Raw genomic sequence first — 22,531 nt, 5'->3', positions numbered from 1 at the left:
CAGTAGTTTTTTTTTTAAAGTCTTTATTCTCAAATCTACACCTGTATTCTTTGCTGCTGTAATGACCCAGTTTCACCATCACGGGTCTATAAAACTCATTTTATTGTATATTATTGTATATTATATTTTACTTTATTATTCATTAATTTACATACCTACTTATTCCTCTTCAGAGCCACATAGAGGCTGGAGCCTATATCCCAGCATGCATTGGGCGGCAGGCAGGGAAACATCCTGCAGTATCTGTGCAGTAACAGACCTGTAGTGACGTGAGAACTCAGTAGAATCACTGTGAAGAACGTGCTTCCAAAAGTGTTGAGAAAATATTGACTATATTGTTGGACATGGTGCTGTACATCAGGAGGAGGAAAGTAACAGCTACTTCCTGTAAGGTGTAACAGTCAGAAATAAACCTGCTGTGCTTTTGGAACATCGTTTAGTTGCAGTACCAGATGACGTCACCGGGTGGCGCTCCTGGTTTCACTGAGACTGAGTCACAGCAACAGGTACTGAGCTCTGCTCCCAGTCTGTCTCCCGACGAGCAGCTTCAAGTCTCTTCAGTACCGACTTGGGACGTGTTGCACTATATTAATCTACACATGTGTGTTTAGAGAATATAGAGCGTAGAGACCAGGCATTGTGTGGTTGACAAGTTTAGTTGAATAAAGCGGTTCATGTGAGAATCCAAATCATGACGTCATCTGGCTCTGTCAAGCTATCAGGAGCATTTCACTAAAGCTAATATAAGCTAAGACACGACCAGACGTTACAAAGGGAAGTAATAACTCCAATGTGAACTATCTGCTGTGACACCAACCGTTCACTGAATACAGCACAATATGCTGCAAGTGAAACAACAGCAGTTAGGAACTGAGTGGAGTCTCATTTCAGTTTTATTCTACAGTAAACATGGTAAATACACAGCGATGAAAGCAAGTGCATTGTAAATCTTGGGCGTTTTGTTGATAAAATATATTTTTTCTTCTGTTGAAAGACTAATTACATGGAAACAGATAAAAACATTAAAACAATGGAAAGGTTCCTATACTAAGCAACATTCCTATATGCTCTATAACATGTAACCTTTGACCCATATTTACACCTTAAGTGCCTAAAACTCAAGAATGCTGAATCTGCTTCACTATTATAAGATTAAAGTGTAAAGTGACATCTTGTGTGTTTCTCACTAAACTGAGTCTGGAATGTGCAAATGCCCAAATCTCATAGAAACACTGACAAAATAATAACTTGTCTGTAGAAGAAGCTGCTCACCTCTTCATCTCCTACAACTATAATATCATTGGTTGTTCAGTCTTGTTCATATGACCTTATACTTTTTGACCATCTATCAACATAATCATGAATATTCAGCACTATAAAACTCTGTGTGATCATCCAGATTTTGAGTTCCCTTGCTCCCAACCTGCAGATTGAATAAGTTTGAGTTTTCTTCCACAGGACCCAGCAGCTACCAACCTAAACCTCATTAACAGCTGCTGCTAATTAATTCACACACTCACCTGATGCATGGCACAGAGAGAGTTATAGCCAAAACTCAACATGTCAAACCCTGTCAGAGGGTTGTATTATAAATTATCTTGATCAATTCACATTACTGATACATTTCTTTCTGCTCCATCAGTCAAAGCAAATGAAAGTTAAACCTCAGGATGACAAATATTAATCTTATAAAATGATAAACATATAATTGAACCAAAGGACAAACTCAGGACATTTAATTCATGAGACTCACTGTTCAGTTGATGTCTGTCTTAATTTGATTTAATATAATCAATTGGAAAATATAATTCATATTTGTATTCATATTTGTATAGAAATACTGATGCATTCTTAAATCATTCATGTCATTTTTTCAGTCTTTTGTATTTCTCTGATGTGAACAATTTTGATATATTTTGTTTAGATTTAATATTTGTTGAAATGTTTGTGAATGGGATGTTAGAGGGAAAACAGGTGGATGTCCGGTAAAGGATTTTGTTTTTAACTTGGTCCTTCATTGTTTTCTCTACATCCTGTAATATTTTAACATCAAACAGCAACAAAGATCATTTTAAATGTCACAAGCAGATCTTCCAGGCTTTACTAACCTGCTGTCTGTTTATTGATAGACTGAACTTTACACCTAAGAACTGGCTGAACATTACAGCTTAAACAATTATTATTTTCAGTGATGTAAGCCAGCAAATTGAAACAGATTTGACTTTATAAAAATAATAATGAATTTTATTTATATAGCACACTTCAAAATACAGTGAAATCTCAAGGTGCGCTACATGACAATTGAACTATTTAAAATTAATTTTAAAAATAAAAAAAATAAAAGTACACAGTCAGCAAGTGGTTTGGTTTGAATCACTAGATTCATGATTAAAATAAACCGTCTTTGTTCATTTATGCCAGCGATGCTCACAAGTCACTTAAAGCAAGTCCAAATCAAGTCTCTAGTGTTTGGTCAAGTCAAGTCTAGTAAATTTTGTCTGCCATGTTATGTTGTTGCCAGCTGAATACATTATGTCTTATTTAACTATTCATATATCAGGCATTGATTAAATACAACGGTAATGTAACCTAAATGAAGATATTGGTAGGAACCACAAGTGCACATCATTTAATACATTATAGTGCCCTGTATAGGAAAAAAAACACAATGTAATTTCAGCTTTTTAAAAATTTAAAATCATAACCAAATGCTAAACGTTATTATACTGAAACCATGCTGCTGCTGTGTGATGTTTAGATACATCAGTCATGTGTAACCTTAATAGAAAAACACTCAAAACATTTAATGCAATGCAACAATGCCAATCTTTTACAGACGCTCACTGTTCAAAAGTTACTAATCTAGAGTCCAGGTCGCGTCTGAAGTCAATTTGTAACTTAAGTGATTTGAGCGCGAATTGCAAATTCAAGTTGATCCTTGATCGATCTGCCACACTCATGCATAGTTCTGTTTAGTTCAGTTGCACAATGATAGAACATTTAAGCAAAGAGATAAACCCTGGGGGTGGGGGGCTAGAGAACCCTAAAACATGTCAACTCAAAACAGATGGTGTCAGCTCTACTGATCACAGCCTGGACATGGATGATGTTGAATCATGTCACAGTGTTAACATCATGATGAACTGCAATGCAGAGAAGCCAGGAACTGGGCAACATTATCAGGCGATGATGCATTTGTCTTTGTATTTCTTTTCCCAGGCTTTTATTTCTTCTTCATGTATTTCCTCCAATTTATCAATTTTTTCCTTGAGGGTTTCTTCTTTTTGGGTTGGTACAGGTTGTTTCTGCGATTTATCCACTTTTTCTGTCAGATTTTTTGTGTTTTGGGTTGAGAGTTCATGTTTTTCCAGCAATTTATCCACTTCTCCTTTCAGATTTTGGGTTGAACAATCATGTTGTTTCTGCAATGTATCCATCTCTTTCTTCAGATTTTGGGTTGAACAATCATGTTGTTTCTGCAATGTATCCATCTCTTTCTTCAGATTTTGGGTTGAACAATCATGTTGTTTCTGCAATGTATCCATCTCTTTCTTCAGATTTTGGGTTGAACAATCATGTTGTTTCTGCAATGTATCCATCTCTTTCTTCAGATTTTGGGTTGAACAATCATGTTGTTTCTGCAATGTATCCATCTCTTTCTTCAGATTTTGGGTTGAACAATCATGTTGTTTCTGCAATGTATCCATCTCTTTCTTCAGATTTTGGGTTGAACAATCATGTTGTTTCTGCAATGTATCCATCTCTTTCTTCAGATTTTGGGTTGAATGATCATGTTGTGTCTGCAATGTAGCCATCTCTTTCTTCAGATTTTGGGTTGAACAATCATGTTGTTTCTGCAATGTAGCCTTGTCTTTCTTCAGATTTTGGGTTGAATGATCATGTTGTGTCTGCAATGTAGCCATCTCTTTCTTCAGATTTTGGGTTGAATGATCATGTTGTTTCTGCAATGTATCCATGTCTTTCTTCAGATCTTGTTCTTTCTGAGCTGAAAGGTCCTTTAAGAGGCCATAATTCTCCTCTTGCTCCTCAATTTGTTTCTTATGGTCTTGCCTCAGATCCTTCATTTCCCTTTCATGCTTTTCCATCAGAGCTGAATATTCCTTGACATATTTCTCTCTGAATTCATTGAATTCTTCAGCTTGCTTTCTGGCCTCCTCTTCGTATTTCTTCTTCATATTCTCCAGGTTTTTCTGATAGTTTTCCTCTAATTCTTTTTGCTCCTTTTCCTCCTGTTCTCTTCTGATTCGATCCTCTTCTTTTCTTTTGTTTTCATCTTTTTCCCTTTCCTTCTCGTACTCTTCTTGGAGCTTTTTAAATCTTGTTTGCTCCTTCTTTCGTCTCTGTTCATCTTCCTGATGTCTTTTTTCCCACCATTCTTTTCGTTGTTTCTCCCAAGCCTCTCGTTCTTTACTCATCTCTTCTCTACTCTGCTCCAGCATTTTGTCAGTGTTTTTCTTTTCCTTTGATTCTGATTTAATTTTTTTCTTCAATGTTCCAAGTTTGTGTTCCCATTCCTGTTGTTGAATTTCCTCCTGTTTCTTCTTCTTCCTGTCTTCTTCTTGTCTCATTTCCTGTTCTTTATTTCTCTCTTCACGCTCTTTCATAATATAGTCTTCCTTTTCCTTCAGTTGTTTGGCTCTTATCTCTCTCTCTAGTTCAGTTTCAGATCTCTGTTCTTCCATTTTTCTTCTCATCAATTGCATTTCTTCCTCATGTTTTCTTTCAAGCTCCTCCTTCTCTCTCTGCATCTTTTCTTCCGTCTCCTTCAAAATCTTCTCCACTTCCTTTTGTATGGCTGCCTCTGCCTCTTGGAACATCTCAGTTGTGTAGCAGCCACCGCCATTTTTCTTCACCATTGTGTCAACCTTGGTCAACAGCTCACTGACTTGCATGCGGTTGTTTTTATCATAGTTATTAAACACATGGTATCTTCCTCCACAGTCGGCGATCAGATTCTTAAATGAATCATCACATTCCTTTTCAATGTAGTTCTCAATGGACTGTTGCTCTTCCTCCAGAGAATCTCCCCTTGTGAAAAGAATGATGGTGAACTTTCCAGAATTCTTCCCGAAGCCATCCTTGATTAGTTTTAATGTCTCCTTCTCCTCTGATGTCAGTCTGCCAATCTCTAACACCAACAGGAAGACATGCGGTCCCGGGGACAAAAGACTGATGCATTTCACCATCTCCTCATTAACCTCTTCATGGGACAAGTTTGTGTCAAACAGGCCGGGGGTGTCAACCACAATGACAGGACGACCATCCACTATACTCTCTGCTTTCTGACAACGTTTGGTGACAGATGTTTGGCTGGATTTGGCTGTAAATGCCTTTGTGCCCAGAATAGTGTTTCCTGAACTGCTCTTTCCAGTTCCAGTCTTCCCTATCAGCACCATCCTGAGACACTCTTCACTCTGTTTCTCATCATCACCTGCAAAATCAAAAGACCTGATCATCAAATTTTGACAGTTGCAACAGTATCAGCTCAAGGGTATAGAACTGTGTAGAACCGTGGTGGGCAAACGTGTGTCATGGAGGGCCAAGAGTCTGCAGGTTTTAATTCCAACCAAACATTACACCAGGTGGTTTCACTGATTAGCAAACCCTCAACCAGAGGAGGAACTAATCAGTGAAATCACCGGCCCTGTGTTCGAATCCGAATACTAATCATTGTTAACATACTCAGGCCCTGATTCACTGAACGCCTCTGATCCATCACATCAAATAACATGCAGTCAGCCATTTGACTGGCTAGTTAGTTAGACACTAATTATTTACTAATGAGACAAATTCATGCAAAATTCATGCATATGTGGAGCAGTGACCTCCACCAACATGCAGATTTGTCTTTGTGCGGTTACAATGACCACAGCGTGTTAAGTGATAAGCGCCACAGTTAAAAATTAAGGGGCGATTTATCTGTGACTGTAGTGAGTTAGTAGCTGATGAATGGGTTAACCAGATGATTTGTTTTGATGCTAAATTAATAAAGGGGGGCGGGTTGGGGGAATGTGTAACAGCACTATGCAAAACAAGACAAATATTTAAACAGAAACTGACAGCAATGATCCCCAATGTATTCAGTGCTGATACTTACAAGGTAGGCTAATACAGCCAAAATAAATAAGGCTCATAGAATTCTAAATGATTTAGAAAATTCTAAATTATATATATATAATATATATATATATATAATTTTGATTTTCATCTGTGCTGTTTTATAGCATGACCTGGTCATATGATGTATTGTTTGAGTATACCGCAATCTCAACAGTCCACTGGTCTTAGTATACTGAATCGTCACTTGAGTGTACAGTATGCAGTACATGTAGTAGGTTAGTATCTGGTTCCAAACACAGGTCTGGTGTAGTTTTGGTTGGAATGAAAAACTGCATACTCTCTTGACCCTCCATGGCACATACTAACCTGATTTATGACAAAGAAAAGCCAATAAAAAATAATTATCTCAATGAAGTACTTACGAGTGACCATGTTCTTTTTTTTCAACTCCTCAAGTTCAGCCTGTTGCATGGTGATGCGTTTCTCTTGTTGTATGACCTTATCTATTTGGGCATGGGCAAATATTTCCGTTGTGTAGCAGCATGATTCAAGATTGGAAAGTCTCATTTCTTCCACAGTCTCCAACACCTCAGAGACCTGCTGCTTGTCCTTAATGTTGAGGACAACAAATCGGCCTCCACAGCTCTGACAGAGCCGCTGGATATCCTCGTTTTCATTTAGAAAGTTAACAACAGCTGGAGCGGTAGGATCTGACTCCACAGTGAACAGAATCATGGTAAAGTCATCGACTCGAGAGCTGAAAGTGTTCTGGATGGTCACTAACTCTCCCTTGTCTTCATCAGTGAGGGGACCCACAGGTATGACCAGGACAAAGGCATGGACGCCCTCAGGATCACAGAGGGAGAGACAGCAGAGTGATTCATTCATCACTGCCTCCAGAGGTTTTCCAGACAAGGCAGGAAGCTCCACCAGGGAAACCCAACGTCCGCACACCTCTCCCTGATGTTTCACACACTCTGCAGACTTGGAGGCTGGATCAAGCATCGTCTGGCCCAAAATGGCCTTGACTACTGAAGTCTTCCCTGCTGCTCTCCTCCCACATAGAACCAGATTTAAAGGTAGGTTGGCATGTTCAGACACAGACTTTGGTGTTATGGAATCGGTCCCTTCAGTGTAGGTGAGGCAGGTTTCATTGTTTTCACGAACAATGTTCTCAATCTTCTCCATTAACAATTTAAGGTCATCTTTTAACATGCTACAGTGTCTTCCTCCACATTCTTTAAGGAGCTGATTTACAGAGAAATGTGTTTGATTTCCCTCATGTGTGGTGATGACCACTGAGTGTTTAAAGGCATCTTGACCAAACAAACTCAGGGTGGACTTCAGTCTGAGTCTGTTCTCCTCTGTGAATTCAGAAGGCTTCACTAACAGCAACAGTACATTTGGTCCAGGGCAGCAGAGAGTCATGCAGTTCCTCATCTCTTGTCTTACTGTTTCCACAGGTAGACTGAAGATGTCTGGGGTTTTCACGACTGTTAAAGACTTTCCTTTCCACTCTCCACAGGCGGACACACATTGCTTGGTTGGTGAATGTTTTTGGAAATGAAAAGCTGTGTTTCCTGTGATGGAGTTACCAAGTTTTATTTTTTTCTTTTCACTTTTCCCCAACAGCACAATCCTGAGTGTAGATGCTGTAAGAAAACAAAGAGAAAAATAAAAACCTTAAAAATAATCTCCAACATCCCAGTGAGCACATATGGATGTTGATTCAGTGTTTTACAAACCCTTGGAATTAAACTCACTCCTAAGTTGAAATCACTACACTTGGCTAACTTAGATGGATCATTTTCAGTCATTTGTCTCTATAACATGATGAGTTTTCACATTTTTGAGTACCAAGATTTGTGGTTTCTGCCAATGCTCTAGTGCAGTTCATCAGGTGTCAACATGACTGACTTGAGTTTTGGCTTGAAATTAATTTAAAGGAGGCAACATTCCTTGCATATTATATATATCTTATGGTTTTAACATCATGTTACAGATTTTTATCTGGATGATAAACTCTTGTGATAAATTTACTTACACTGTTTCGCAGTGCTTGCCACTGGTAGTGGATTGTGTGTTGTATTTGGTTTCATCCCTGTGAAGAGTTGATACCATCAATTACAGTACATCAACTTCATCTTACAGATCTCTAAGTACATGGAAACCATGTGATGAATTTACTTACAGTGGAAAGTGCTTTTTGCTGCAGACAGGGTGTTTGCCTTGAGATATTCCAGCCCTGTAAAAAGATACCATCAACTGAAATAACTCATCTTGTTCTAAATTAATCAAGAATAATGAACAATAATAATTCATAAAGTTTTCATCACATCATCATCAAAATGTTTTCCTGCACTTACCAACAGTTTTAACAAGATCCAAGTTAACAGGGGCTGCTTCTCTTTGTTTCAGATGATCACCAGTTGAACCAGTAGTTGCATCTTCAAATACATCACAGCTCAGATGCTCTCCGTTGTTCTCCTTTGCAACTTGTCCCAGGCGTGTTAACAGTTCTGGACGTTCAAGGTGCTTCTGCTTCAAGTACCTGTATCTACATTTTCTGATCATGTCTTGTAGGACTGGATGGTGCATATAGTTTTCCATGACACCTGAACTCTCCTCTCTGGGTGTTGATATCAATACCAGTGAATGATCAAATGAACGCTCACTGATGTTTTCAAGGATTCTGTGTAACCTCAGTTTCTGTTCCTCAGTGAAGTCTTCAGGCTGTAGAACCAGCAGGAATACATGAGGTCCAGGGGCAGAAAGTCTCACACAGCTTTCTACATGCTCTGTCAGTTTGTCGTGGGAGATGTTGGGAAGCAGCAGATCTGGGGTGGTGATGACCACTAATTTTCTCTTTTTCAATGGTCCACTGACTCTCAGACAGCTGTCAGGTGTTTCCTGAGTGTTGAACACAGTCTCTCCCAGTATGAAGTTCCCCACTGCACTCCTCTCAGACCAGCTATTCCCCAGCAGCACAACCCTCAGCTCAGACACTGAAATTAAAACAATGAATTATAAAAGCAAAACCAACAACATTTTAACCAGATAACCAGACCTCTTGCACACATGAAACCCATAAAATTGCCATTTTAATTTTTCCAGTATAGGTAGCAATTTCTGTTGTTCACACAAGACATGCCTTCCTGCTTTTTTAACGTAATGCTACCTTTCACACAATACTGGCAATAACGTTAAATTCCACTGTTGTCATTTCCCGGAAATTACATTTAACCACCGGAGTCACTGCAGTTTGAAAACATGGTGGGTGAAGACGCTAGACGAAATCTCTTCGTCCTCCTGGACTCCAAGGATCTCTCTTATTTCCATATCTGTCCAATTCGACATTTTCATCAAAAAAGTAAAGCTACAGCCCCTAATGTACTGGTTTGTATTTCCCTCCTACAGTTTGACAACAGGGCATCCTGGGTCAGAGTGTCCTAATGTTGTGCTGCTCATGCCAGTAGTGTTATGGCATTGTTCACACATAAGGTCGATACGGAGCTTTAGCAGTAATGTTACAATGTCTTGAACGGTGAAATTGACCAAACTGATTTACCAGCATTTTGACACTGGCTTCTGTTCACACAGGCTGCATGTGTGCAAGGGGCTCAAATGTTATTCATAGTTTCTACCTCATAACTTAGGGGCTGAATTATTTAATTAAATCTTACAGTTTGTGTCCATCTATTATGAAATGTTGGTGTAGGAGCTATTTCATTAGTTTGATTATTTCATTATTATTATTTGTTATTTTTGCATTTGTTTGTATTTTATTTTTGTAGACACTAGGGGCACTAAGCACCAGACCAAGCACTTGTTGGGTGCATGGCAGGATTAAGGATAAAGGTATCAGGTGTGTCAATGTCAGGTGATGCACCAGGAAGGGATATGTTTTTTTACCAGAGCAAGAGAGAGGCGGCATGATGAACACATGTATGTTTGCTTTTGAACTGGAAAAATAAATCAACCTAAACGTGGATCTTGCCTGGACAATGGACTTCTTAAACTGCCTGAGTACAACCTGACTGAAATGGTGCATCAGTGGCCTTTTGTCGTAAGTTTTATTTTGAAGAAAATCCTTTTGACAAATAGCCACTACAGTTGGAAACTTAGATATTATGAAATGCCGAAATGGTTCTGATTCAGTTCAGTTTAACTTACTGTCAGGGGGCAGGAATTCATAGCTGCTGCTGCGCTTCAGGGGGAGCCCAGCCTCTCCCTCTGTGAGAAAACAGAAAAACACATCAGACACTGAAATCTGGGCCACTTTATTATTCCCAATTGACAAGTTTCATACAATCTGTAATAAACTGCTTCAGAAAATAACAAAACAACAATTATAACATTTAAAATGTTTGTTGATGTCCCCCTTTTGCTCCATCCACCACTATTATCTAGCAAGCTTTCCTTTGGTCTTCAGAATATTTCCATCATTTCCAGATCATATTGTAACACAACAAGTAATAGAACATGATGCTTCTGAGCAGATCAAGACAAAACAGAAGACCAAACAGTCAGCTAAAGGTGGTGGAAAGTTACATGGCAGCAAATTCACACAACACACCACCTTGTGTTGTTCATCCAGTGAAATGTAATGTTTTGTCTCCACCAAGTGGAATTCTGAAGGTTTTACACACTGGAATGACAAGACAAGCTGGAATGGTGGAAAAATTAAGATAAGATCAACTTTATTGATCCCAGAGGAGAAACTGGGTCACTGCAGCAACAAAGTATAGAGCTGTAAGTTAGTGAACAAAGGTTAATTATGTGCAGGATATTGATCACTGCACACATTTAGGAATGATTATACAGTGTCGGTATGATTTTAAAGCCAGACATTTTAAAAATAAAAAAACACAAAACCATCAAAACAAAAAAAGGCCTTTGTCTTAAGATAAACAGAAATCACTATTTTATCAGGCTATATGGATGAGGTAGAACAAAATAATTTACAGTTAGTGCATATTTCTGATTTAAAGTAAGACTGGACTCACCAGATGCTGCAGTCTCTGACTCTGCCATGATGTCTCTCTACTGGAAACCAGAGAGAAATTCAACTGGAGGAGAACATCTGTTGGTTTTTAAGAACCTGGAAACACAAGAAGGCAAAATAAGGAAACTATAAACTCTCTCTCTCTCTCTCTGTCTCTCCCTCTCTGAGTTACACACTTAATCCCCATTAATGTTAAGGTGATGAAATACACTGCAACACTGCCAAAGGTCTCTTGGGCAAGGCAGTGAATCCTCAGTGTTGCTGCACTGTGGCCGCTGATCTGTGAGGAGGTTTACTGTGTGTAGAGGACAGGGAGCTTTGTGTCATCAACTGTTGTTTGGCATCCAAAGTAATAATTCTAGAAAGACCATTCTGGAAAATGATGTTAAAGTACAATTAAAGTTCAAATAAGGTTATAATTGTGGGTTTTAGAATTGCCACTCACTACAATCAAACTAGGAGATATAAGTGTGTGGTAAAAGGAACAGTCCTCTTCAGTTTGGATCGGTCTCTTCCTGTGTGGAGAAGATTTCCCACCAGAGAGCAAACTGACAGCAGAATTTAATTTGGACAAACCGGGAGAATCTACAGCGTCTGTTAATTTAAAGAATATTTTTGGGGGTATTTTCACCATTATTGGACAGATCAAAGTAGAGAGAGACAGGAAAGGTTGGGAGAGCTAGGGGGACGACATGTGACAAAGGTCCTGGTCTGGATTCAAACCCACGACGTCACGGTCACATGGTACAGCCTCAGACCACTGAGCCACCAGGACCCTACAGAGTCTCAGTTAGTGGGGATGAGACGCTCTGCTCTGCTGCAGCATCACTTCCTGGTTTACACTGAGAAGACGGCTGGAGTTTTTACATAACGACGTTGCCTAGTGCAGCTTTAAATTATTCTGCAGCACAACAAAACCTTTCAAAAGTCATGGTGTGAACAAAAAATAAATAAATTGCTAAATATATTGTCAGGGAAAGTAAACTGAGCATATTTTCTGTTTTTCAGCACCACCTTGCTGCCACCATGTGAATGTGTGTGTATGTGTGTGTGTCTGTGTGTGTGGGAGTGTGTGTGTGTGATTGTGCAGCTAGGTGTGGTCGAATAGAGCATGTGTTCTCAGCAATCCTTCCCTATAGAAAAAATAAGTTTAGCCTAATGTATAATTACTATCAGCTCTGTAATATACTGCAGCTGGTGTCAAGACATTTGTTGCTTTAATAGTCATCAAGCCAATGTCAGGTTATTAAATAGTTCTGGTTCAAGCCTCACCGCTGAAACCTGAACTGGCTGCTGCACAGTTGATGCATAACTTGTAAATATGTGATTAAAATAAAGACATGAATGACGTCAGACTAGATAAGAAACGACTTCATTTTAAAGCGATTTTTCAAAGGATAAACTGAATGAATGTTTGATCTCATAATTCACATTAAAATAAAATCATCAGATTTCTGTCAGATTGTTTGATAGCGGAACATGGCGCACGTCCGCTGTTGTCGTTATTGATTGTAGATCTGTTACAGTAAAGTATATTTATATCTGCATAAGGTGTGAATCTAACAGCATATTCTTTTAAAATGAGTTTGTGAAGTTACTCTGATAGTTACAAGCTGCGATTCTGGTCCATCTGATCACCCGGTCTGAACAGTCCACAATTGATAATCCATTTTCAATTTGTAGCCTCTTACGGTTCTATTATCAATTATCTTGGTCTATTAGGCTACTGATACATTTCGTTTTATTTGTTCGTATTTATTTTCGGTTGAGTTTACTCACCAGCTGAAATTCTTACTGCTCCATCAGTCCAAGCAAATAAAAGTGAAAGTAAAGATTCAACTCAGACGATAAAAAAAACACGTTTCACGTTTCCTTCACAATATGTCCGGATATGTTTCAAATATACAAAATAGCCGAAATGTTTGTGTGCATGTGAGTGATTCATTCTTAATGTCCTGAGAGGACAAAATCTATTTAGGATACAGAACAGAACATTGGAGGAAAATGTTTCATAGTTCCGTGTCAAAAATATATTTTGAATGAACGTCATGTAGGCATGTGGAAACTATTTTTTGGCCAATGTGTGTATGTTTTGAAAAATATCTGAACATATTCTGAAGTATATGTGTATGTATTGTAGTATTTTCCCATGTCAGTGAACCAGTGTGATTTTATTGATGATGATATGTCAAACTGTATCAAGTAGCTGAGAGTCTTTACTGAGCAGGAAAATGTTTGTGTGACTGAATTGTGATTCTGAATGTTTCAGCCTTCATCCATCAGACAGATGTGTATTCACATTAGAAATCCGTTCCTTCTCCTGTGCAGTTAAAGTCCAACCTGTCTGCTGTGTGTTTCCTCAGTTCCTCAGTGTACAGAGTGTGTGTTGAGCTGTGACATGGAGCTGAGCAGCAGCTTCTAACTCCAGACTGTAGGAGCCATGAGGCTGTTTGACTCCCAGGAGTCTGAGCAGCAGACACACTCAGTGATGGAAAACACTTTATTCAGCTCACTTCAGGTTTAGTTTAGTGAAGTTTATTTGAACATTCAGAACAACACATACAGAAGAAACAAGAGAATACATTTCCATATTGTAGGTGAGAAATAAAAAACTTCAAACGACTTATAAAAGCATTTTAAAGGCAAAAAAAAAATACAAACTGAATGACAAATATTAATCTTCTAAAATGATGAATATAGTTGAACCAAAGAACAAATACAGGACATTAAATTTGTGAGACTTACTGCTCAAATGTAATCAATGACAAAAATGCATACATGTTTATATCATAATAAAGAAAAATCAATGCATTACATCATTCTTGTTATTCTTCAATCTTTTGTATTTCTCTGATGTTAACAGTTTTAATATATTGTGCTTGAATTTAATATATACTGTAATATTTGTGAATTAGATGTAAATTAGCCTAAACCATTTATGAAAATAATAGCATGCAGTCAGCAAGTGGTTTAGCTGCTGGCCCGAATCACTAGACTCGCATGAATAAAATGAACACTTATTAATTTCTGTCACATTTAAGCAGTTTAGTTTAGTTGCAGTGATAATACATTGAAGCGATGTGATAAAAGCTGACAAAATAGTATAAAAAAGTATTTAAAGTAAATAACTATAAAAAAGAGAAAAAATTTCATTTTTTACAGATGAAATAAAAAAATATTTCATAATTACTCATAATTAACTCATAATGAAATGGGAAAAACAAACAAGGTATCCTTAAATCATTTATGTCTTTCTTCATTCTTTTTGTATTTTTCTGAAAAGTATATTTACTTAAAAACAATGTGTGTGTGTGTGTGTGTGTGTGTGTGTGTGTGTGTGTGTGTGTGTGTGTGTGTGTGGTGGTTTGGGGGTGTGGGATGCAGAGTGGTAGAGTTGATAAAACCCTAAAACATCTCACCTGAAACAATGTCAGTTATACTGATCAAGACATTGATGATGTTAAATGTTACAGTGTTAACATCATAATGAACTGCAATACTGAGGAGTCAGGTAGCATGATCAGGCGATGGTGCATTTGTCTTTCTGCTTCAAGTGTTTCATTTCTTTGTCATATTTTTTCTGCAAGTCCTTCATTTCTTCTTTAAGATTTTTTTCTTTGTGGGTTGCTAGATTGTGTAAGAGTTCATACTCTCTGTTGTGCTCCTCTTGTTTTTGCATTTGTTTCTCATGCTGTCTCCTCAGATCCTTCATTTCCTCGTCATACTTTTCCATCAGAGCATCAAAGTCCTTGCTGTATTTCTCTCTGAATTCATTGAATTCTTCAGCTTTCTTTCTGGCCTCCTCTTCGTATTTCTTCTTCATATTCTCCAGTTTTTTCTTATAGTCTTTCTCTAATTCTTTTCGCTCCTTTTCTTCCTGTTCTCTTCTGATTCGATCCTCTTCTTTTCTTTTGTTTTCATCTTTTTCTCTTTCCTGCTCGTACTCTTCTTGGAGCTTTTTATATCTTGTTTGCTCCTTCTCTCGTCTCTGTTCATCTTCCTGATATCTTTTTTCCCACCATTCTGTTCGTTCCTTCTCCCAAGCCTCTCGTTCTTTTCTCATGTCTTCTCTACTCTGCTCCAGCTTTCTGTCAATTTTTTCCTTTGATTCAGATTGTGATTTTATTTTTATCTCTAAACCTTCAAATTTGTTTTCCCATTCCTGTTGTTGAATTTCCTCCTGCTTTTTCCTTTTCCTGTCTTCTTCTTCTCTCATTTCCTGTTCTGTCTTTCTCTCCTCACGCTCCTTGTTAATGTGTTCCTCCTTTTCCTTCAGTTGTTTGGCTCTCAGTTCTCTCTCCCGTTCAATTTCTGATCTCTGTTCTTCCATTTTTCTTCTCATCACTTGCATTTCTTCTTCATGTTTTCTTTCAAACTCCTCCTTCTCTCTCTGCATCTCTTCTTCCTTCTCCTTCAAAATCTTCTCCACTTCTTTTTGTATGGCTGCATCTGCCTCTTGGAACAGCTCAGATGTGTAGCAGCCGCCACCATTTTTCTTCACCATTGCCTCAATCTTGGTCAACAACTCACTGACTTGTGTGCGGTTTGTCTGATCCTTGTTATTGAAGACATGGTATCTCCCTCCACAGTCATGTATCAGTTTTTTGACAAAGTCATCACAGTCTTCTTCAATGTAACTCTCAAATGATTGATTTTCCACGTCATCTCCTCTAGTGAATGTAACAATGATGAAACCTCCTGAAGTCTTGCCAAAAGATTTCTTGATCAGTTTCACAGTGTCTTTTTCCTCCTGTGTAAAGCGACCAATCTGCAGCACCAGTAAGAACACATGAGGTCCAGGAGCCAACATGCTGATGCATTTCAGAAGCTCCTGTTCAACCTCATCGTTGGAGAGAGTTGTGTCGAACAAGCCGGGGGTGTCGACCACAACGACAGGCCTGCCATCAATCTCTCCAGATGCTTTCTGGCAAAACTTGGTCACAGACTTCTGGCTGGATTTGGAATTAAAATGCTTTTTGCCCAAGATGGTATTTCCAGTGGCACTCTTCCCACTGCCAGTCTTCCCTATCAGCATAATCCTGAGACACTCTGTGCTCTGATTTTCATCATCACCTGCCTTCTCACTCTTCTTTTTCAGATCTTGAAGTTCAGACTTAAGTCTTGTATTAGTGCTCTCCTGCTCTATAACCTTATCCATCTGTGCCTTGGCAAACATCTCCATTGTGAAGCATCTGGATCCTGCAGCTTTCATGTTTTCCACAGTCTCCAACACCTCAGAGACCTGCTGCTTGTCCTTAATGTTGAGGACAACAAATTGGCCTCCACAGCTCTGACAGAGCTGCTGGATATCCTTGTTTTCCTTTAGAAAGTTAACTACAGCTGGAGCGGTAGGATCTGACTCCACAGGGAACAGAATCATGGTAAAGTCATTGACTTGAGAGCTGAAAGTGTTCTGGATGGTCACTAACTCTCCCTTGTCTTCATCAGTGAGGGGACCCACAGGTATGACCAGGACGAAGGCATGGACGCCCTCAGGATCACAGAGGGAGAGACAGCTGAATGATTCCTTCATCACTGCCTCCTGAGGTTTTCCATACAAGGCAGGAAGCTCCACCAGGGAAACCCAACGTCTGCACACCTCTCCCTGATGTTTCACACACTCTGCAGACTTAGAGGCTGGATCAAGCCTCTGGTTCAAAATGGCCTTGGCTGCTGAAGTCTTCCCTGCTGCTCTCCTCCCACATAGAACCAGGTTTAAAGGAGGTTTGGCATGTTCAGACACAGACTTTGGTGTCATGATCCCGGTCCCTTCAGTGTAGGTGAGGCAGGTTTCATTGTTTTCACTCACAGTGTTCTCAATCTTCTCCATTAACAATTTAAGGTCACCTTTTAACATGCTACAGTGTCTTCCTCCACATTCTTTAAGGAGCTGATTTACAGAGAAACGTGTTTTATTTCCCTCATGTGTGGTGATGACCACTGAGTGTTTAAAGGCATCTTGACCAAACAAACTCAGGATGAACTTCAGTCTGAGTCTGTTCTCCTCTGTGAATTCAGAAGGCTTCACTAACAGCAACAGTACATTTGGTCCAGGGCAGCAGAGAGCCATGCAGTTCCTCATCTCTTGTCTCACTGTTTCCACAGGTAGACTGAAGATGTCTGGGGTTTTCACGACTGTTAAAGACTTTCCCTTCCACTCTCCACATGCGACCACGCATTCCTTGGTTGGGGAGAATCTCTGAAAATGAAAAGTTTTTTTCCCCATGATGAAGTTACCAACTGTGATCTTTTTGTCCTCACTTTTTCCCAATAGCACAATCCTGAGTCCAGAAGCTATAAAACAACAACAAAAAATAAAACATAAAAAAATGTATTTCCACAATTACAATGAGCACGTTATCATTACTCTCTATCCATTCATCACATTCATTCATACATTAATTTAGTAAAGATTGTTTGGGACATTGATGAGACATTCCTTCTTATTGTGTCAGAATTAATGGGCACAGTACATATGAATGCTGATTCTGTGTGGTACTCTTTTAAATAATCTCACCACTAAATTGGCTACATACGATTATTTTCATTACAGATTAATCTATAGATTCTTTTTTCGATTAATCGATTAATCATTTAGTCTATAAAATGTCCAAAAAAATGACAAATGCCCATCACAAATGATCAGAGCATAAAGTGATTCTTAAAATTGCTTACTTAGTCTGACCAGCAGCCAAAAAAATCCCAAAGTATAATGAATTGGAAAAAAGTATTATTTGTGAAGCTGTAACCAGCAAATGATAAACCAATCGTTTAAGCACTAACGATAAATCCTTTACAGTCATCTGATTATTATCAAAGTCATGGTTGTTCAAAAAAGAGCGTTCACATTTGTTGTAGTGCCACGTTTGCAGTTTCTAGCAAGGTTCTAGTGCCATACTACAGATTTCAACATGGAATGACATCTGGCACTGGATACATGAACTGATATTTCGCTGCAATATAAGTGACTGAGGAAAATGAAATTGAATTGAAATTCAGTTAAAGCAGGAAACATTCAACCTACAGTATCTTGACATCATATTACAGATATCTAGCTGGATAATAGCCTAAATGCTGCGTCAATAGCATGAAACATAATAGCAGTACATCTAGTTTCGTGCCTACTTCTATCCGTATACTGAATTCTGACCACAGAATTTGAATGGATCGAACGGTCTTTCCCATTCTAATCAATACTCCTGGATGGTCGGAGCGGCGGCCATTTTTATGTGTACCGTTCCTACATAAAACTTCCATGGTACCGTTGGCCTAGCTTCTGTATAAACCGACTTACAGCAAGTCGCAGCAAGGACCAAGCAGTGGAAAACTGCTGTCTCCGTCTCTTTGCTCTCAGCGGGGAGCTACTCAAGGATTTTTGGACCGGTTGGGTTTAATCGCGCTATATTACTGTTGGTAAGTCGTCACATTTTATTCATTAAACGTTGGTCTTGTAACATTACAAAGCTAACCCACTCACGCTGTGTGGCAGCCAGTGTGACACACTTTACGACCTTAATGGCCAAACTTCCGTTGTCACCATAGAAACTAACCATAGACACCATTTTTTGGTGTACCAGCCAAAATACCATAGAAAACAGTGGAAAGACCGTTCCATCCATTCAAGTTCTGTGATTCTGACCCTCCCCACTACCCATCTGCCCTCCCCAGGGAAACTGATTGACCAATATGCATCTTCGAGACTGTCCCCCAAAAAACGACCCCATAGGTTGTTTGTTCCTACCCTCTAATACGACCCACAGGAGCATTTCCTAAATTAGCGCCCCTACCGGCGGCAGGAGATGGCTACGTTGGTCTGCGTCCACATCATGTGACTGTCAAGTTTCTCTCTGCGGCGAAAAAAAAAATAAATGGCTGACATTCCTTTTATTCTCAGTCAAAAATGCAATATTTAAAGATAGTTTTCGCTTAAAATGCGTTTTGATAACATTTCTAGCGAGAAATGTGCATTTTATTTTCATAATCTTCGTTCAGTGAATGTATATGATGTTTAGTTTGTTAGTTATTACGAAGATTCATTCAGGCTTTCTTTCTTTTTCTTTTGCTATGGTGGTTGCTATGGACGCTGCTATCGGTGAAACCACACAGTTGCATGTTGTTTGAATCATTGTCTTTGCATTGTGTAGTTATCTGAGCTGTTATGTTATTTGTGTTATTGGATGTTATCCGATAACACCTGATCATAAGTTCGGTTCCTGTCAGAGCGCTTTTTTGTCAATGGCTCTGGCTCATGTGAAGGACGGTCAACAGGCAACATCAAACTGCTTCCCCACCTTTTAAACTAAAACATCCCAGTTGCCAGAATAAAATGTTGGCACACACACACACACACAGCTCACCCTCTCATGTAATATTGCTTAATTCAAGTTTTTTTGTTTGATTTTTTTGTATTTTAATTATGGTTGCAGACAAGGATTATCTATTATGTTGATGACTGCGTCATAATTGTTTTGTGATTGTCCTATTTGTCTTGTCTGTACACTGCACAAATTAAATTCCTTGCGGAAAATAAAGTAATCTGAATTTTAATAATAATCTATCACTGTACAGTACTTTATGTTAATTAACAAACTTCTCATCACATCATTGTCAAAATGTTTTCCTGCACTTACCAACAGTTCTAACACAATCCAAGTTGACAGGGGCTGCTTCTCTTTGTTTCAGATGATCACCAGTTAAACTAGTAGTTGCATCCTCAAATACATGACAGCTCACATGCTCTCCCTCGTTTTTCTTCACAATTCCGTCCAGGTGTGTTAACAGCTCTGGGAGTTCAAGGTACTTCTGCCTCAAGGAGCTGTATCTACATTTTCTGATCATGTCTTGTAGGGATGGACGGTACATATAGTGCTTTTCCATGACACCTGAACTCTCCTCTCTGGGTGTCGATATCAATACCAGTGAATGATCAAATGAACGCTCACTGAAGGTTTCGAGGATTTTGTGTAACCTCAGTCTCTGTTCCTCATTGAAGTCTTCAGGCTGTAGAACCAGCAGGAATACATGAGGTCCAGGGGCAGAGAGTCTCACACAGCTTTCTACATCCTCTGTCAGTTTGTCTTGGGAGATGTTGGGAAGCAGCAGATCTGGAGTGTTGATGACCACTATTTTTGTCTTCTGCAACGGTCCACTCTCTCTCAGACAGCAGTCAGGTGCTTTCTGAGTGTTGAACACAGTCTTTCCCAGTATGAAGTTCCCCACTGCACTCTTCTTAGACCAGCTATTCCCCAGCAGCACGACCCTCAGCTCTGACACTGAAATTAAAACACAGAATTAAAAAATGCAACAACAGAGTAAACTTAAACTAAGTGACAATAAACCCAGCAAGATTTAACCTAATTTACAGAGCTGCAAACTCGTCAGGGTCGATAAAGGTGACAAAATCTGCTGAATTTAGCATTATTTTACTACCCATGCATTATTTTAACATATCACAGAGCTGCAGTCACTGTGTTAAAACTAAGTGTTGCTGCTCGTGTTGTACTTAATCAAATTGCTCAATTTTGCATTATTTTACCACTCGTACTTTCTTTTAACGTGTCACAGTCTTAACTGCAGCTGGGCTGACGACCAGGAAGGGAATCCAATGCCAAGTTTTTTTTAGAGGTGAAATTGAAGAAAACCCATCAGCCACCAAAACTTCCAAACTCACCTTTGATCTTGTGATTCTTCAAATGAAAAAAATGTGAACTTGTGATGATTAAGTTATTCACAGAGTTCCTCATAAGTTAGGGGCTTAATTACTTCATTAAATACTATAGTTTGTGTAAACCTAATATGAAATGTTGGAAACTTAGATCTCATGAACTACCAGAACAGTTCAGATTCAGTTCAGTTTAACTCACTGAGAGGTGGCAGTAATCCATAGCTGCTGCTGCTGCGGTTCAGAGGTTCCACATCCTCTCCCTCTGTAAGAATACAGAAAAAGACAATGTCAGACAATCAAACCAAGGGCAACTTAATATTTAAATTTCTTTTAGACTGACAAGTTTGTCATATAATCTGTAATTAACCTGCTTGTGAAAATAACAATTATGTAATTTAAAATATTTTTAAAGTCCCCCATTTGCTGCACCTCCCACTATTATCTGGCAAGGTTTCATTTGGTCTTCAGAACATTTCCACCATTCTGTATCCTAGATCATATTGTAGCACAGCAAGGAACAGTATGATGCTTCTGAGATCAGGACAAAACAGAAGACCAAAACAGTCAGCTAAAGGTGGTGGAAAGTTACATGGCAGCAAAATCCCACAACACACCACCTTGTGTTGTTCATCCAGTGAAATTTAATGTTTTGTCGCCACCAAGTGGAATTATAAAGGCTTTACACACTGGAATGACAAGGTAAGCTGGAATGGTTGAAAAATTAAGGTGAACTTTATTGATCTCAGAGGAGAAATTGAGTCACTGCAGCAGTAAAGCATAGAGCTGTAAGTTAGAGAACAAAAGTAAAAGATTTACAGAGTATATTGATCAGTGCATTGATTTAGGGATTATTATACTTTGTCGGTATGATTTCAAAGCCAATAATTCTAAACAAATTTACAGTTAGTGCACATTTCTGATAAGAAGTGTGACTGGACTCACCATATGCTGCAGTCGCTGACTCTGCCATGATGTCACTCTACTGGAAACCAGAGAGAAATTCAACTGGAGAACATTTGTTGGTTTTTAAGAACCTTGAGACACAAGAAGGCAAAATAATGAAAATATAAACCATTTCTCTCTCCCTCTCTGACTCACTCACTAACGCACACATGCAGGCATGCAAACAATATTAATCCATATCAATATTAAGGGGGTCTATTATGATTTTGTGAGTTTGCAATAAACCCCAACACCTAGAAAGGTCTCTTGGGCAAGGCAGTGAATCCTCACTTGTTCCAGTGTTGCTGCACTGTGGCCTCTGATCTCTGAGGAAGTCTACTGTGTGCAGAGGCTGGGGAGCTTTGTGTCATCAACTGTATAGTATTAGAAATTATTGATTATTGAGAGATTATTGATACAACCACAGTCTGATACTGGTGGCCGCTGAGCAGCTCTACTGGAGCAACAGGAGATTCAGTTCACCTACATTTTAACATGCTGGTCCTCTAACCTCTGGCTACTGCTGCCCACCATATGTGTGTTTGTGTGTGTGTGTGTGTGTGTGTGTGTGTGTGTGTGTGTATAATCATGACTGTGAAGCTAGGTGTTACTGAATAGAGGACGTGTTCTTAACAAACCTTCACTGAATAAAAAAAAAAGTTACTATATAACATGTATTATTATTAGTCGTAGCAATAGTAGTAATACTGGTAATAGTAGTCTTGTTATTATTGTTGTATTCTTTATTTGTCAAGTGAAGATTTTTCTTCCTCGTTCACCTTCCATCTGAACTTCAGACTCTGTAACAGTCAGAGCTTTATCTGCTGATCTAAGACAGA

At 38.9% G+C, this 22,531-nt stretch overlaps 3 protein-coding genes across 3 annotated transcripts in view; all 3 read right to left on the bottom strand.

Annotated features, from left to right (window-relative positions):
• The window catches only part of LOC139927953 (uncharacterized), a 43,083-nt gene extending 30,189 nt beyond the window's left edge, over nt 1-12,894 (bottom strand). Inside the window, 4 exon segments of the mRNA XM_078285354.1 lie at nt 8,448-9,086; nt 10,255-10,314; nt 11,088-11,182; nt 12,866-12,894. Coding sequence (XP_078141480.1) covers nt 8,448-9,086; nt 10,255-10,314; nt 11,088-11,115 — 727 coding nt within the window. The 5' untranslated portion in view covers nt 11,116-11,182; nt 12,866-12,894.
• LOC139923139 (GTPase IMAP family member 8-like) lies at nt 156-7,629 on the bottom strand. Its single transcript, XM_078285125.1, has 3 exons — nt 6,504-7,629; nt 3,626-5,452; nt 156-259 (listed from the first exon to the last, which is right to left on the bottom strand). Exons 1-3 carry the CDS (start codon nt 7,519-7,521, stop codon nt 156-158), a joined length of 2,949 nt encoding a protein of 982 aa, XP_078141251.1. The 5' UTR covers nt 7,522-7,629.
• Nucleotides 12,895-14,272: 1,378 nt separating the features above from the next.
• LOC144539641 (GTPase IMAP family member 8-like) lies at nt 14,273-21,720 on the bottom strand. Its single transcript, XM_078285396.1, has 4 exons — nt 21,693-21,720; nt 20,950-21,012; nt 20,029-20,358; nt 14,273-17,380 (listed from the first exon to the last, which is right to left on the bottom strand). The coding sequence occupies exons 1-4, from the start codon at nt 21,718-21,720 to the stop codon at nt 14,607-14,609; spliced, it is 3,195 nt and encodes a 1,064-aa protein (XP_078141522.1). The 3' UTR covers nt 14,273-14,606.
• Nucleotides 21,721-22,531: the final 811 nt, after the last annotated feature.

This window comes from Centroberyx gerrardi, chromosome 8 (assembly GCF_048128805.1).
Source record: "Centroberyx gerrardi isolate f3 chromosome 8, fCenGer3.hap1.cur.20231027, whole genome shotgun sequence".
In the NCBI taxonomy this organism is placed as follows: Eukaryota; Metazoa; Chordata; class Actinopteri; order Beryciformes; family Berycidae; genus Centroberyx; species Centroberyx gerrardi.
The sequence above is the reverse complement of the archived record's forward strand: the minus strand, read 5'-3'. Positions and strand labels throughout refer to the sequence as shown.